Raw genomic sequence first — 17,079 nt, forward strand, 5'->3', positions numbered from 1 at the left:
TATAATAAAATAAAATAAAATTGTTTATTAATTTTATTATATTTTATTTTAGCCGTTTCCGAGATCCTTGTTCGATAATGTTTTTTTTTTTGACATGACGCACGAAGATTTATGCAAATATTTTTATATGTGTATATAGTGGGTATTAGTGGCTACTCATGCATATTTTTTTTTGTAGGTGTACCTCCGCGAATAGTATAAAAAATAATGAGAAGAAAAATAAAATGTTTTTTTTTTATAATGAAGTATAAGGATGATGCAGGTTAAACATATTCATTTTGTAGTCTATTTTATTGTTGTCAAATATAATTTTGTTTGGTTAATCTAACTTGAACGGTTTACAAAATATGACACTTTCAATGATACACTGATGATTTTACATTATCCTGAATAACTCGAAAACAAAAGAAGATCGAGGACTGATATTAAGCATAGAGAGTTCTTAGGACCTGCCAGTACACCACCTGAAAGAATGACCAAATCCGTCGTTGGGGGCACTTCGTTTGCTTAGCCTGCTAGACCCTTTAATATTACTAAGGTTTACTCGGCTAATTCCGAATGTCGAAAACTGTCGGATAATTCCGAAAAGAGACTTTTATTATGATGGAATTAAAGGTGTTTTTTATCTGAATTTCGGAATTATCCGACATTCGGTATTACCCGAATACACCTTACGTAGCGTAGTCATTCGGGGTGGGGTGCAAAGCTGGGAAATAAAATAGCTGCAGGTACTTAAGTATAATAAAATAGGAGTTCTGGGTTTTTCTTTTCCTTATTTGGAATTAGGTTGGTGATGTATAGTCAGCATGATTAATTTTCCAAAAGGTCTCAATTTCTTATGTCAACAGTACTGCAACATCATACTCAGAAATGTCAAATTTGTAAACCCTATTTTTTTGCAATAGGTAAGTAACAACGCAGTACCTACCCACAAAAGAAATTGGAAACAATAAATTTTTTATCATAAAACAATTTTATTGCAGTTATAAAAATCTTTGCTGTATGGACAAATACAGTATTGTGAATTATTTAAATGTTTAAAATGTTTTTTGTATTTTATATTATGCCATATTTTTTGTTTGTGTACGTATTTTTATTGTTATTCCTATATATACTCATACAGACGTAACGTATTTTTTTTTTATAATTTTAATAGTACTTCATCAGCCTGTAGGTACGTTGATAAAAATGATGAAGTACACTTAAAGCACATAACATAACTTTTCATTTTATAGAACTGACGCTAAGCACAGCACCCGTAATATGGGGGCACCTTGTTATGGCCGCTCCGACTGTATCCCCTACTCTGAAAATCTTGACAAGTAAGTACCTACCTACAAAAAAATTTACAAGTGTACCTAAGTCGCACAGTGCTACTGAGCATGGAGTGAAAATGCAGGAAGCAGCAGTGACCGGTGATCGCCCCTGTCCCCTGATTGTTACTCCGTGCGCTACGGAGGTTTTAAAATCAGCAAATCAATTTGTGGTTTGTTATGTTATTTTAAAAGGATGAATAGGTATAAATATTATTTAGAAACGTATGTTTCTAGACTTCACTTTCATGTAAATCAAATGCATCCCCATTCATCATTATGATCAATCTTTAAACTTATATCGTGATGAAACTAATTAACTGTGGTTTGTAATCGGGATTTGACCAAATCTTTGCCTTACATCTCTTTCCTTTATATGGCAAACGAAAGTGTCGCAACCACACACTAAGAAAAGGTACTCAAAGCCACAAATTGAATCAGCGCGAATTTGACAGACTCAGACAGAAAGGATTACCGCGAATATCGGAATTTCGTCACTCTTCCATATTCGGTTCTTCGATTTTCGCGGAAGGTAGTCTGTGCGGAAAGAGCTGAGTCGTAGAATGTATTGGATCCCATACATTTCACGGCTCTTCTCTTTCCGCACAGACCCTAAGGTTAGGCTGACGTTTGTTACCTGCTACTCGTTATGTAAACAAAATTAGATTATTTCAGCTATTCGACACTAATTATTAGTTTCATTATTTTTCATTAACTTGGTTGAACCTAAAAACCATTATTAAGCTAACAAATTAAAAGTACCTACCTATAGCTCATAAGTGCACTTGTACAGTCAGCTACCGAGTTCAACCATCTCGCCCTCCCCTAGCTACTACCCCTGCCCATACCTTCTTACAACAGTATTACCTAAATCAATAAGAAAATCTCTATCATAATTTTCGTGTAACTTTTCAGTGCAACTGTATCCACAACTGTACGTAATAACGCAACGCCAAAACGCTACATAAAAGTTAATGATTTTAAAAGGTAACCAATGTTTGAGTCTCTATCGGTTTATCTTACAATTAGTTCATTTAACTTGTACCTGTTATGAATTATGTGCTTTTTGTTTTTTAAGCGCTACTTGCACCATCCAGGGTTAGCCCACTAACCCGGGGTTAGCCTGGAGTTACCATGGTTACTATTACTAGTAGTTATACACTGGGTTAAAGGTTAACCCCGGGTTAGTGGCTGGCGCAAGTGACCCTAAGTCAGTTGATATATGTAAGTAATTCCATTTTCAGTCCAATTTTCGGCGCTTACAAGTACGACCCGTTGCTCGGCGATTTTGTAATACCGCGTACCACCACGCTAGCGAGCGTTGACGATGCCACAGAGAGGTCAGATGTAGTAATGAGGGCTGTAGAAGAAAAGTCCAATGGTACTAATAAGCCCAAAGGTACTAATAAGCCCAAAGGTACTAATAAGCCCAAAGGTACTAATAAGCCCAAAGGTACTAATAAGCCCAAAGGTACTAATAAGCCCAATCTCACTACAACCAAAGAAAAACCTATAAATCGTACAAAAGAAAGCAAGAAACTTAGAAGAAATATGAATGCAGTATTAGAATGGTAATAAGTCGTAAGAAGGGGTCCATTTTATTAACAAAGTAAATCAATATCATGGTAATGCCCTGTTTTTTTTTGTATAATTCTGAACTTTAGAAACTTGGTTTGGTGTGGTTTCTGGTCGTAAAAAGATTTGATTACAAACTGAAATAGATACGAATACCTATCTTATACTTCTTATAGATGCTTATACCTATAGTTCGTTTTTTTTAGCATTAGAAAGAACTTGGAAGAAGGTAAGCGATTTTAGCATGTCTTTTAATTGAAAAACGCTTACTAAAAATCAGGAACTATCATTTATGAAAGCAGAAGAATATAAATTATCGTATTAGATTCATAATTGTTACATATTTGCCGTAACTTATTTTTAAAATGTGTTTTTCGATTAAAAGACACATCAAGATTGTTTACCTAATTTCTAATGCTAAAAAAAACGAAGTATAGTAAAGAAACAGTGACAGTTAAAAAATTATAAAATTGTTTATTTAGATTACAACATTTCACAATCCACAATTAGTTACGATAGTTTTAATTACTAACAAGCAGAAACGCCTGCTAACGATGCTGCTAAGCTTAGAATAAATTTAAAAGTGGAAAAATTACTGTCTTAGGCCGTGAGTTCAAGTCTCACTCAAGACAGTAATTTTTCCACTTTTAAATTTATTCCAAGCTTAGTTATGATAGGAATCTCCTAGTAAGTATTGTAAAGACTTCTGACAGAATACCCCGCTACTAACTAAGGTTTTATAAATATGTAGTAACCGAACATATCATAACGAGTTGTGAAGCTGGATTCGAATCGAATGGAGGGCTTAATCACTTTTACTTTTTTTCTTTAGTATATAACATTATCTTTCATTTTATATTAATGCATATAGTGTAGATGATTACTTAAACATAAACTAAAAAAAGCGCTGGTGGCTTAGCGCTAAGAGCGTGCGATTTTCAATCCGAAGGTCGTAGGTTTAAACTCGGGCTCGTACCAAGGAGTCATGCACGAAACGACGAAACCTATTACGAAACGAACGAAACATCATTTACGAAATACGAAACATCATTTGATGTACGAATTGAACATGGATCAAAATGGTATAAAAATAATAAAATAATTTATCCATTTATACACTTTTTTTTGATAATTAACCGACTTCCAAATCTCAAAGAAGGTTATCAATTCGGTTGTATGTTTTTTTTTATTTTTTTTTATGTTTGTTACTCCATATCTCCGTCATTACTAGACCGATTTTGAAAATTCTTTTTTTGATTGAATGTATATGCATACAGATTGGTCCCGTTTTTATCAAAACCCAGTTCTGATGATGGGATCCATGAGGAATCGAGGGAACTCCTCAAATCTTAAAGGCATACATATAGTGATTTTTGGGTTTTTATCAACAAATCAAGCATATACATCCAAAAAAGTGACATTTGATGAAGTGGAAATGCTGATGATGATCAGAACGGAACTCTTCAACGACGCATAGTTCACGGTTGGCGATTTTTCCTTTTCGTTATGTTTGTTAAGCAAGTTAAGTTTTTAAGCCACATTTTTGTCAAGCTCGAGTTCTGATGATGGGATCCATGAGGAATCAAGGGAACTCCTCAAATCTTAAAGGCATGCGTATAGAGATTTTTGCATTTACATCAGAAAATCAAGCATTTTCATTAAAAACTGTTGCATTTGATGAAGTGGAACTGCTGATGATGATCAGAACAGAACTCTTCAACGACGCATAGTTCACGTTTGTCGATTTTTCCTTTTCGTTATGTTTGTTAAACAAGTTAAGTTTTTAAGCCACATTTTTGTCAAGCTCGAGTTCTGATGATGGGATCCATAAGGAATCGAGGGAACTCCTCAAATATTAAAGGCATGCGTTAAAGATTTTTGTATTTACATCAGAAAATCAAGCATTTTCATTGAAAACTGTCGCATTTGATGAAGTGGAACTGCTGATGATGATCAGAACAGAACTCTTCAACGACGCATAGTTTACGTTTGGCGATTTTTCCTCTTCGTTGTGTTCGTTAAGCAAGTTAAGTTTTTAAGCCACATTTTTGTCAAGCTCGAGTTCTGATGATGGGATCCATAAGGAATCGAGGGAACTCCTCAAATATTAATGGCATACCTACGTATAGATTTTTTTGTATTTTCATCATAAAAACAAGCATTTACATTAAAAACTGTCGCATTTGATGAAGTGGAACTGCTGATGATGACCAGAACAGAACTCTTCAACGACGCATGGTACACGTTTGGTGATTACGAATTTCGGTTTTGACTTGGACTGGGACCCGGACTCGGGCTCATACCCGGATCCGGTTCGGACCCGGACCCGGACCTAGAGTCGGATCCGGATTTGAACCCGGACTCGGACCCGGTCTCGGATCCGGACTCGGACCCGGTCTCGGACCCGGACACGGACCCGGACTCGGACCCGGACTCAGACCCGGACTCGGACTCGGACTCGGACCCGGACCTTGACCCGGAAAACCACTATGATACCTTAACTAAATAAACCACTATGATTACCTATCTTAAAATGTAGGTATAAAGTATGATGATGCCAATCTTACTAGCCCTTCCCGCTTAAGCCCCCGTACACCACACCGAATGCGCCATTAAGTTGGTTAGGTTAGGTTTGAACTGCGATCCTCACAGAACCGAACTGCTATCTGAGAAGTGGGTTAGGTTAGGCTAGAACTACGACCCTTATGGCTCCTCTACACGATGGGCCAACGCCGGCCACTCCAAGGGACGCATTTATGCGTTAGAGGGAGCAAGTGATATTGCTATCTTATTCTACCGCATGGCTGCGTCCCTTGGAGTGGCCGGCGTTGGCCCATCCTGTAGAGGAGCCATTACAGAAGCGAAATGCTAGTAGAAAAGTGGGTGGTTTTACCTCCTTTTCTACGTAGTGTAGGTACCATCTACAATAATCTTTCACCGGCCCCTATGGAAGTCGGTTTTTTTTTCTTAAAAATTATTTTATACGTCTTTATTTTGGGTTTTAGTCGTGTGTCGATAGATGGCAGTAATTTTACAGTGACTACAAAATTTACTATGAAAGAACCGCTCTATACTATCTATTCTCTTTGCCTATACTATTCCTCAACATTAATAAAGAAAACGGATTTGTCTGTTCTGTGTTACGTCTACTTATATCGACCGTTAGTTTTACCATAGGGTATGTACACTAGGACGGAGCAACCAATGTGTTCACAAATATCGGAGCAATGCGTCTTTTATAACGAAACTACACTGAGAGAAAAGGATAACAAAAACACACTTAGAATTACAAAAATAAACTTAATCCGGGGACAAGGAGAGTCAACTAATAGGAACAAATTGACTTTTGCAATTTCTATTAGTTCTTGCAATTTCTATTATCTGTTTGTTGAAATTAGATTTAGGATTACTGAGCTGTTTGTAGAAATAAATAAACTTTACAGAAATAGTGAAACGTCTATAATTATTACTAAACTTCATTTTTTCCCCCAGTACAGAACTGTTTTTTAATTCCTGGTTTAGTTTACTAATGATTTTTCTCTCAGTGTAACGTTCACGTTCAAATATTTTTCAGTACATTGGCCACTTCGATATATCTAATAGCGACTGGGCCTAAAAACGTGCTCTCAACTTTTATAGCACATAGATTTGCTAGTTGGGGGCTTTCGATAACCTGCCATTGGAAACACAGAAGTCGTTTTCAAACTGTGATGTGTTTATTGTCAAAATTATTGCTTACAACAGAACTATGACATTTTTATATTTAGATAATTTAACCGGTATATGTATTTATATAATACAAATAATAATTAAGTTATTTAAACGATCACCAATAGAGATATAATACAAATGGGTAACCTTACCCATTTAACATTAGTTATTTGTTTTACAAGGGGGCAAAGTTGTTGTTTAACCGCTCGTGCTAATATTGATACCCGAGCAAGCAAAAGTTTCCAAAATTGAACCACAAGCGTAGCGAGTGGTTCGAAAAATGGAATCTTGAGCGTTGCGAGGGTTTCAAAGCACGAAGGCTAAACAAAATTTTCCCCCGAGTGAAACACAATATTTTTCACCACACCAACCCGAAGCAAATATTAAATGTAAAATATCAAACAAAATCAAATCCAAATAATAGTGTTTTAAATATTTTTCATCCAAAATCATCATTTAAAAGTCAATTCTACCAGCAAACATAAGAGAACAACTCAAAATTTGCATTTGATTACTTTGCCTCACATGTGAATAAAATGCAACTTTGCTATCAGTTTTTGAAGTGCAAAGTAAGCCTTTCCGAGCTGGTGTGGTGAAAAAATACTTTCACCAATTAATTACATTTCGGTAACTATTTATTATGTAACCTCCTATTCCTAAATAGGTGTAGTTAATACTACAATGAACGACGACTAGGCTAAATGTTATTTTCGTTTAAAATAGAGGGAATGTTATTTAGACCTCCTAACCTATTTGATTTTGACTGTATTGCGCTGCGTCTTGTCTTACGTAGGTAAGCGAACAGGAGGCCGATTTTTGAATTTCGATCGCTCGATTTCGTCATTCAAAAATCGGTGGAAAACAGCTAAATGCTAATTTATGAATTACGAGCGATATAAATTTGGAATCGAGTGATATTGACCACTCGTTTTCAATTCTATTAGTAGAATTTTAATGCCTAGTAGCGGAGATATTATTAAAAGAAATACACGAGTTCGAGCGATCGAACTTCAAAAATCGGCCCCCAGGTCGCGAACGCGACGCGGCGCCCAAGGCGTTCGCGACTAGATCGCCCACGTAGGACACTTCTATAGGTATCAGGGCTATAACCGCGAAAATCGAGGTTCGCAAATTGCGGGGATCTTTCTCCTTCACTCCAGTGAAGGCGTAATTGGAGTGACAGAGAAAATTTCCCGCAATTTGCGAACTTCGATTTTCGCGGTTATAGCCCAGGCCGCGTAGCCAAGATGGCAATCGCTTACGCTCCGTAGCGATCGAAACGCAACTGTCACTGTCGCGCTAATATGGAAGAGTGATAGAGAGACATAATGCTTTTCGTTGTCGAAGCGATAGCGATTGTAACCTTGGCTAGGCCAGGCCGGCTGATTCGCTCCACGCCGCATCGCTCTTCGCTTCGCGTTCGCGTGTTGTTCGCCTACGTTGTACCTACGCTACGTTACACAGCCACGCACGGTTCCGTTTGCTGCAAGAGCAGCTTACCCCGGGGCCTAGCCAATAATGTCAATCGTACATCGACAAACGCCATATGAAAAGAAAAAAATATTTAGGTACAGTCGCCATCAGATATATCGGAGCGGCCAGGGTGTTCACAATATCTGAACACGCACTCTAACGCCCTGACAATAGAGGCGTGCTCAGATATTTGTGAGCACCTTGGCCGCTCTGATATATCAGATGGCGACTGTATGACAGAGGTCCTACGCAAGTCGCGTGTAAGTAACCCTTTTCCAAGCAAAAAGTACGATTTATCGACCACATATGTACGCGCCAATAGAATTTCAACTTTAGCATTCGGATTTAAGATTCAAATTAGATTGTACTTTCGGGAAATGTGACGTGCCTTCGTTAAAGTATTTTGAATCGTCAAAGCTGGATTAAAAAAATATATAAGTACTTATTTGGATATTTCGGGAAACCCTTGCAAATTGGTGCGGCCTGGAAAAGGGTTAAATTTCGATCGGCGTTTTCTATGAACGATAGAACTATATTTTTGGCCCCAGAAGGCTGTTAGAAAGTCATATAAATAGGTATTAGCACCTCAGTCTTGCCGATAGCTGTTATTTGCTTTTCATAATTGCAATAAAAGACCATGGCTCATAGAGAAGATTTAATAAGCTAGAACTCTTTATTTAAGTAGTGGAGTCCTTGCAGAGTGTTGACTTAGTCTTAAAAATATATTTCTCACGAAAATTCTTGATTCGCCAATGCACATAACAAAATTTTAATATGTTTTTTTTTTGTATTATATCAATTATATGTAACAACACAGTCAATATCGTGGGGTGACAAGCAAAAGTCACTAACTAACACCATTGAAATTATTGGACAATAAACCGTGTTGCAAGTGTAATAAAGTGCATTGTTACTTTAACTTTTTGATAGTACTTAGTGACTTTTGCTTGGCACCCGACGATATATACCTACTTAACCTTTAATACTTACCTAATTAATGTGCGCTGGGTATAAATATCACATTATAACACAAAATATTTACAAGTGGCACACTACAAGACACTCAGACTGACACATAGACTAGGAATCCTCTAGACCGAGTTTGGAGCAATTATTTCATGCAACCGATGATGCCAAAAATGCGCGGGTGCGCGGGTCGAGGTGAGCGAAATCCCGTGCCGTGATTGGTCCGTTCAAAGACACGGACGTCACACAAAGACACTTTCGACTCGAACATGGAGTAAAATTACCGTATGCGTGGCAGAGGGGGTAGCGCGACTATGCTCAGTCTGGAGGATGTTTTGTCTGTGGACTGACATCACTTCATCATTCCATTCACGCCTAGTTAAAGAAAGAGAAATGCTTAAATTCCTCCTCTAAGACTATACAACTACACACAGCAATATTAGACATACCCGACCATTTATTCTAATACAATACAATTAGCGAATGAACATAAAATATTCAGTTGGAGTTGAGTGTTGACTTATTAGGAACCAAACCAATTTTATTATTCGACTGATTGCACTGAAACAGCTAGCTTCCTATAGTAAACAAACACCCACATTTTGTCACTAAAAATGCAGTTATCTCTCTGAGAACAGAAGCCCTGCCGCGTATTTACAAATTAGACATTTTGCTATATGCCTCTTAATCGCACATGCAATGAAAATGAAATGCGAAATAAATTTTTTTTTTATTATGAGTGGGCTTACTCATGGCCACAGACTAGCCGAGGCGTAGACGTGGCCTACGATGGAGCGAGCTCGCCCAGAAGGTGCCTGTTCACTCTTGATTTGAAGGTTGCCGGGTTATAAGAACACGGAAATATAGACGCCGGCAAGGAATTCCATTCCTTGGCAGTGCTTGGTATACGCAGATTTCGACTTAAAAACCCAAGAAGTACTACTATGTGATAATGCAATGGGTGCTGAGAAAGGGGTGGCTAGTATTTACTACAGGGCATGGGGCCTTGTGCGGCCAAGACTGCAAAATTGCCACATATTAATATGTAGTGTATTGAAATATGAGGGTACTTCAGCAAAACCAGTCTGGATATGTCAGGTACGCAAGCACATGTGCTCTCCCGAATTTCGGCTATAATATCGCGATATAATAGTGGCGACGAGACAAATCGGTAGTAAAAGCGTGTATTAGGCTGTGTTAGTGAGTTTTTGTGAAGTTGTGAGTGCAAAGTGCGAAAAATGGGTATTAAATTTGGTGAATTTGATATGGGTCATGGGTGCTGGGAAAACTACATCACAAGGTTTGAATTCTGTTTAAGTGCAAATGATATTGTGGATGCAGATAAGAAAAAGGCGAATTTGTTGGCGGTATGTGGCTCTCAACTATTTGATTTAATAGTTTCTTTGTCATCTCCAACTAGTATAGAGAACATAACCTATAAACAAATTTTGGAATTTTTAAAGGCTCATTTCCACCCCACACCTAATGAGATTGTAGAATCTTTTAAATTTCACTCAAGAAATCAAGAAGAGGGGGAGAAGATCAGAGATTATGTGGCAAATTTAAGGAAAATGAGTATTCATTGCAATTTTACTGACTTGGACCGAACTTTACGTGATCGGCTGGTCTGTGGTATTAGGAGCAAAGAGGTTCAAAGGAAACTGTTACAGTGTGAGAAGCTGACATTTACTCAAGCAACTGAGATAGCATTTTCACATGAGAGTGCCACATTTGATTCCAGTATTATTGTAGTGCCAGGACCATCTAAACCAAATGTGGAGGTCGATGAACCCATGGAAGTAAACAAGATCACTAACAAAAAGATTGATAAACAGAATAAACCATGCTACAGGTGTGGTAGGCAGCATAGAGGGGAGTGCAGATTCCGTTGGAGTAAATGTAATGCATGTGGCAGAACGGGGCACATTGAGGCAGTGTGTCTTAGCAAGAATAAACAGGATGGTGGACATAAATCAAATTGTAATGGGTTGTATGCAAATGTGAACAACGTGAGAGAAAATAAAGTTGACCCTTATATGGTAAAGGTGTCAATTGATGATTCTATTATTGACATGGAAGTTGACACGGGATGTGCATTTACTCTAATTTCTGAAGTGACAGCCAGACTCATTTGGAAGGGAAAAGTACCTGTGTTACAGAAAGATGATATTGCATTAATTACATGGACAGAAAACCAATTGAAGATATTAGGAAAAACTAAAGTGCGAGCTTCGTTTAAGGGGTTACAAAATGACCTTATGATCTATATAGCCAGAGGTAATGGACCCAGCCTCTTAGGGCGAAATTGGTTTCAACCATTCGGAATACGGGTTCAAGGAGTAATGCATCTGAAAATAAACAGCGAGGAAATTAAAGGGCTCCTACAGAAATATAGTGATGTTTTCCAGGAAGGTTTGGGAAAGTATAAAGGCCCATTAGTCAAGATTACACCGAGAGAAGGAGCAGTGCCTAAGTTTTTGAAAAGTAGACCCATTCCATTTGCTTTGAGAGAAAGAGTAATAAAGGAAATAGATAGACTGGTAGAGGAAGGAGTTTTGGAGCCAATTGCACACTCTGAGTGGGCTACCCCGATAGTACCAGTTCTGAAACCGAATGGTAATGTAAGGCTCTGTGGTGACTATAGGTCTACAGTAAATATGGTAACCGACACGGATACATACCCTCTGCCAACTCTAGATGAGGCTTTCACAGCCATACAAGGTGGCACAATTTTCAGTAAAATTGATTTAGAAAGGGCATATACTCAAATTAGTGTAGACGAGGCAACAGCACAGCTATTAACAATAAATACACCAAAAGGCCTTTATAAAATGAAACGTTTAGCTTTTGGGGTCAAAGCGTGCCCAGACATCTTCCAAAGACTAATGTCTTCCTTGCTTACAGGAATAAGAGGGATAGCTGTATTACTGGATGATATCGTTGTAAGTGGCACAAATGTTGCTGAGCATAACTCCAGGTTAGAAATGGTCTTAAAGAAATTACAAGAAGCTGGGCTAAGGGTAAACAAGGAAAAGTGTAATTTTGCAGTAAGAAGTGTGAAATTTTTAGGATTCCTCATTGATGAATGTGGTATACATCCTTGTGAAGATAAAATACATGCAATTGAGAGTACACCGGCCCCAAGTAATGTAAAAGAGCTCCAGGCATTCTTAGGATTGCTTAATTTTTATGATCGGTTTTTACCACACAAAGCTAATATTGCTGAACCGTTGTATAAGTTGTTAAATAAAGATGTGAAATGGCAGTGGAATATGCAGCATCAGAAGGCATTTGAAAAGTTGCGCAAGATGTTGTCGAGTACTGACACTCTAGTCCATTACGATGTGAATAAAGAGATAATTATGTCATGTGATGCGTCACAATTTGGCTTGGGCGCTGTTCTGGAACATGTGATGGAAGATGGATCTATCAGACCGGTAATGTTTGCTTCAAGGACCATGAACGTTCATGAGAGGAATTATGGTCAGATAGACAAAGAGGCAGCAGCTATAGTATTTGGTCTTAAGAAATTCCACCAGTTTATTAGTGGCCGGAAGATTACGATCAGAACCGATCATAAACCGTTGCTGGGATTGTTTGAACCGAAAAAGCCCATCCCTAATGTTATATCTCCAAGAATGCTCCGCTGGGCTTTACTATTGAACTCCTATGATTACTCCATACAATATGTGGAAGGTAAAAAGCTAGGAAACGCTGATGCTTTAAGCAGATGGCCGTCCCGTGATCAATCGTCTGAAGAAGAATACTTAGGAGTCCTCCTCATAGAAGAAACTCCATCAGACCTGGAACTGTCAGCCAGTGAAGTGGCGAAACTTACAACTAAAGACAAGACACTAAGCAAGGTATTATACTGGATTCGAAACGGGTGGCCTAGCAAAGTGGATGCGGAATATAAGGTGTACTGGCAGAAACGTAACGAAATTTCAGAATATAAAAATTGCATTCTGTGGGGTAATCGGGTGATTATACCGGACAAAATGCGGCCATATATCCTACAGGAGTTACACTCAAATCATGACGGGATAGTGATAACAAAAGCCATAGCACGAAGTTATTTTTGGTGGCCAGCTATAGACAAACAAATTGAAAGTTTGGTAAATAAATGCGAAACTTGTGCTGAAAACAGAAATATGCCGGCACAAGTGAGCCATAAGTGGATAAGGCCGGAGAAGGCGTGGTCAAGATTGCATATTGATTATGCAGGGCCATTTCAAGGGAAAACGTTTCTCATCCTGATTGATGCTTATTCAAAATGGCCTGAAGTAAAGATCGTTCCAGATATGAGCTCAGGAACGCTAATAAATGTTTTAAGGGACATATTTGCAGAACAAGGTTTACCAGACACCTTGGTCAGTGATAATGGCAGAAGCTTTATTTCAGATCAGTTTAAAGAATTCTTATGTACAAATGGAATAAGACAAGTCTTGACACCACCGTACCATCCAGCGTCGAATGGACAGGCCGAGAGAACGGTTCAGACGGTTAAGAATAAATTAAAGAAACAGTCCACACTTCCATGGAACATAAAATTACCTACAATATTGTATGGGTTGCGTACTACACCCAATAGTACTAATGACAAGTCACCGGCGGAACTTTTAAATTGTAGGCGTTTCAGGACATAGTTTGACCACCTTAATCCCCTCATATTCAAGAACCAAGAGGAAACGCAAGTATGTGACGAGAATGAAAACACTGAAGTTCGTTCATTTCAAATGGGACAGACGGTGTATTTCCGGAATTACAGTTCAGGACCACGCTGGTTGAAAGGAGTCATAGAGAAGAGACAAGGCATTTGTAGGTATATAATAAGATGGAACGGGAAGCTGATGAAAAGACATATTAATCAGATACAAGGTCATGGGGGAGAGGCGAGAGATATCCGCCAGAATACATCAGAAAATACTGGTCCTGAAATTATACATGACACGGAGGCGAGTAAAACATGTGAAGATAGTGATGACGATGAGGATATTAATGTAAAACTAAATGCTACTCCACCGGCCTCACAGTGGGCTGATATCATAGGGATTTCTGGGCCTCAGGATTATACGTTTAATCAGAGCCAAGAACGCGTACCGCCAACCAACAAACGAGTAAGATCACCTTCATCACCACAAAACATGGAAGCCAAGAGATTAGCCATAGATTCCTATGAGAGTCTGTCAGAGTCTGATTATGAACAGACTGAAGATTCAAACTAAGACTTGTAGACGATAATACCCAGTTAGATTTAGTATAAATATATATGATAGAGTGTAAGGACCTTGTAACAGACAATTGAATAGTGTTAGTGAACTACCAATAAACAGTGAAACTTAGTGTTAGTGAACTATCAGTGATTAGTGAAACATAGTTTTAGTGAACTATCCCGAGGGAAAGGCATGTAGTGTATTGAAATATGAGGGTACTTCAGCAAAACCAGTCTGGATATGTCAGGTACGCAAGCACATGTGCTCTCCCGAATTTCGGCTATAATATCGCGATATAATATAATACAAAATTATCATATATTTATATTTATTCATATTGTCACGCAAATAGATAGTAGTTTAAAGATTATGCATATTTGCAATATCATATAATAAAAATGCAGAATTGCAAACAGAAGCAAAATATGAAACTTACTGTTTCCTGTGTCAATAAACTACTGCTAATTAGACTTATTGATGACACCCATGAGATGTGTGAATCCAAAAATCAATGACATTAATGTTATTAATATTATTGATCTAAAGTACCTGCAAAAAAGACACCAGTGTAAAGAATAGATTGTGGCAAAGTATTATGTGATATTCCATGATACATTCTACAGTTGAAAAATGTAATAAGTTATGCTAAACATTTATTGGTCCTTGCATACATCACATAGATGTATGTATGATAGTTACCAACTGTTGACTAAAAGATGTCAAAATTCTTACAGTTTTGTTTTACTTACCAAGTAAACTTTGATCTTTTTAATGTTCTAATGATGCATTCCGTTTGGTGTCTTGTGTTAGAAATTTCACCAGAATTGTCAACAACAAAATGTGAATTGGCCACTTTGTGTTCCAATGGCATTTGGCAGTCTATTCTTTTCTTGGCTACAACTAAAGAGAAGTCATTTCGTTTGCACAACCGCTTTAGCTGCTGATGGTCTTCACTGAAAAGAAAAATATGAAGAGAGTAATGACAGTGCACAGTACAGGCACATTGTAAGTTTATTATAACTTTCTATAGTTAGTTTTTTTAGCATTAGAAATAAGGTAAACAATCCTGATGTGTCTTTTAATTGAAAACACATTTTAAAAATAAGTTACGTTAATTATGTAACAATTATGAATCTAATATGATCATTTATTTTCTTCTGCTTTCATAAGTAATAGTTTTTGATATTTAAAAAGCGTTTTTCAATTAAAAGACATGTCAATATCGCTTACCTTGCAAGTTCTTTCTAATGCTAAAAAAACGAACTATGGTATCTCCCTGTACTTTGTATGAACTGTAGGAAACAGGCACATATTTTAGATAATTTAGAACTTAATATAATAAGCATTAACACTTTGACTACCGAGAACCCGCCTGGTAGGCACTTGTAATGTTTGCTCAGATGCCGGACAACCCGCCCAGCGGGTTCTTTTGTACGCACATATAGACGACCGGTTTCTGGGGTAGTGCACCGTTTTTTGCCCGGTTGCGAAAGTGTTAATATCATTTGACTCAGTTGTTTGGCCAATGTCTTAATATTGCTGCAATAGTCACCTTTCAGTTTATTATATATAAGAGTATGGGTTGAATTTTTTGCAACATGGAGTCATGTTGCAAAAAATGTATTCCATATTAATATAAAACATGTAGGTCAAAGTCTTTTCATTTCATTTATTAGATACAATAAAGAAAAATGTGCAGCACCAAATTTGTTAGATGTGTAAAGGCACATCATAGCAAATATAATTGTATAATATCACAGAATAGGCAGTATAGACATAATATAAACTATTCTTACCATACAACAGTAATGATTTTGTGCATGAAAGTTAACATTTTTCCAGTTTCAAACAGCAACGGAACCTCCATTACAATGTAGTTGTGTCCTGAGAAGAAGTATGACACTGCCATCTTCATCATTGCACTTTGGATTCTCGGGTGTGTGATGGCATTTAGTTTACGTCTCTTTTCAATGTCGTCAAATACAAGCTCCCCTAATTTAACCCTGTTCACTTTTCCATCGGCTAGTAACACTTCCTCACCAAAATATTCCTTCAATTCCTTCCAAGCTTTCGTTCCTGGTTCCAGAACTACAAAACACACGTCAAAGTTATAAGATCTTCAGTAAAATATTATATTTGTGGATATTATTAAATTATACCTTTTCTGGCAATGTCATCGGCATCTATTACTGCTATACCATTTTCGCGAAATATTGACAGTACTGTACTTTTCCCTGTTGCGAGCCCTCCAGTTAGACCCACGATAAACATGTTTAAATTATTGTATTGACCTCACTCAGTTATAAATGCTATAAACAATAATGATAATAGGCAATGTTTGTGGGATAAATAAATTCAAGATTTTAGGATCATTATTTAACTTGTCTTCAAGAGGATTAGGAAAACAAATTATGACCGTTATTCATGTATTATAAATAATATATCACTTAAAAGATCAGATCACATCGTATAGTAAAAAGACCTTTGCTTTGGTTTGACAAATCATGACAAATGACTATCAGTGACCAGTGTTGCCAACTCGGATTTTGAAAAAATGCTAGACTAATGTCTAGATTATGCCAAAATTATGCCAAAGATTTTTGAAACACCTATGCTAAAAAATGCTAAAATATCACTTGAAATTAGACACTTAAACACATACTTTTTTTAAATTTACCGCCTTTTTCTACTGACAAGATCTGCTTGACCAACTTGATATAGTCCGTTGGGGGTCATCCATTAATTACGTCACACGAATTTCTAGGTTTTTTGACCCCTCCCCCCCACTTGGTCACATTTGGCAAACCCCTCCCCCCTAGTGTGACGTC

At 37.4% G+C, this 17,079-nt stretch overlaps 2 protein-coding genes across 2 annotated transcripts; one reads left to right on the top strand and one right to left on the bottom strand.

The window, feature by feature from the left end:
- The first annotated feature begins 673 nt into the window (after window positions 1–673).
- Window positions 674–2,888, top strand: LOC134679108 (uncharacterized). The gene is made up of 4 exons (XM_063537950.1): window positions 674–1,083; window positions 1,236–1,322; window positions 2,229–2,300; window positions 2,558–2,888. Exons 1-4 carry the CDS (start codon window positions 1,034–1,036, stop codon window positions 2,886–2,888), a joined length of 540 nt encoding a protein of 179 aa, XP_063394020.1. The 5' UTR covers window positions 674–1,033.
- Window positions 2,889–13,505: 10,617 nt separating this feature from the next.
- On the bottom strand, window positions 13,506–16,744 carry LOC134679180 (dephospho-CoA kinase domain-containing protein). Its single transcript, XM_063538057.1, has 4 exons — window positions 16,411–16,744; window positions 16,048–16,339; window positions 15,001–15,204; window positions 13,506–14,800 (listed from the first exon to the last, which is right to left on the bottom strand). The coding sequence occupies exons 1-4, from the start codon at window positions 16,520–16,522 to the stop codon at window positions 14,713–14,715; spliced, it is 696 nt and encodes a 231-aa protein (XP_063394127.1). The 5' UTR covers window positions 16,523–16,744; the 3' UTR covers window positions 13,506–14,712.
- Window positions 16,745–17,079: the final 335 nt, after the last annotated feature.

This window comes from Cydia fagiglandana, chromosome Z (assembly GCF_963556715.1).
Source record: "Cydia fagiglandana chromosome Z, ilCydFagi1.1, whole genome shotgun sequence".
Lineage (NCBI taxonomy): Eukaryota > Metazoa > Arthropoda > Insecta > Lepidoptera > Tortricidae > Cydia > Cydia fagiglandana.

Bases quoted from the DNA above. Each gene is read 5' to 3' on its own strand.
- LOC134679108 (XM_063537950.1), top strand. From the start codon at position 1,034: ATGTTTAAAATGTTTTTTGTATTTTATATTATGCCATATTTTTTGTTT. The intron at 1,323-2,228 runs GTAAGTACCTAC...GTAACTTTTCAG, and splicing joins TACTCTGAAAATCTTGACAA to TGCAACTGTATCCACAACTG. The intron at 2,301-2,557 runs GTAACCAATGTT...TTCCATTTTCAG, and splicing joins AAAGTTAATGATTTTAAAAG to TCCAATTTTCGGCGCTTACA.
- LOC134679180 (XM_063538057.1), bottom strand. From the start codon at position 16,522: ATGTTTATCGTGGGTCTAACTGGAGGGCTCGCAACAGGGAAAAGTACA. The intron at 16,340-16,410 runs GTATAATTTAAT...TGTGTTTTGTAG, and splicing joins CGATGACATTGCCAGAAAAG to TTCTGGAACCAGGAACGAAA. The intron at 15,205-16,047 runs GTAAGAATAGTT...TTTTCTTTTCAG, and splicing joins AAAATCATTACTGTTGTATG to TGAAGACCATCAGCAGCTAA.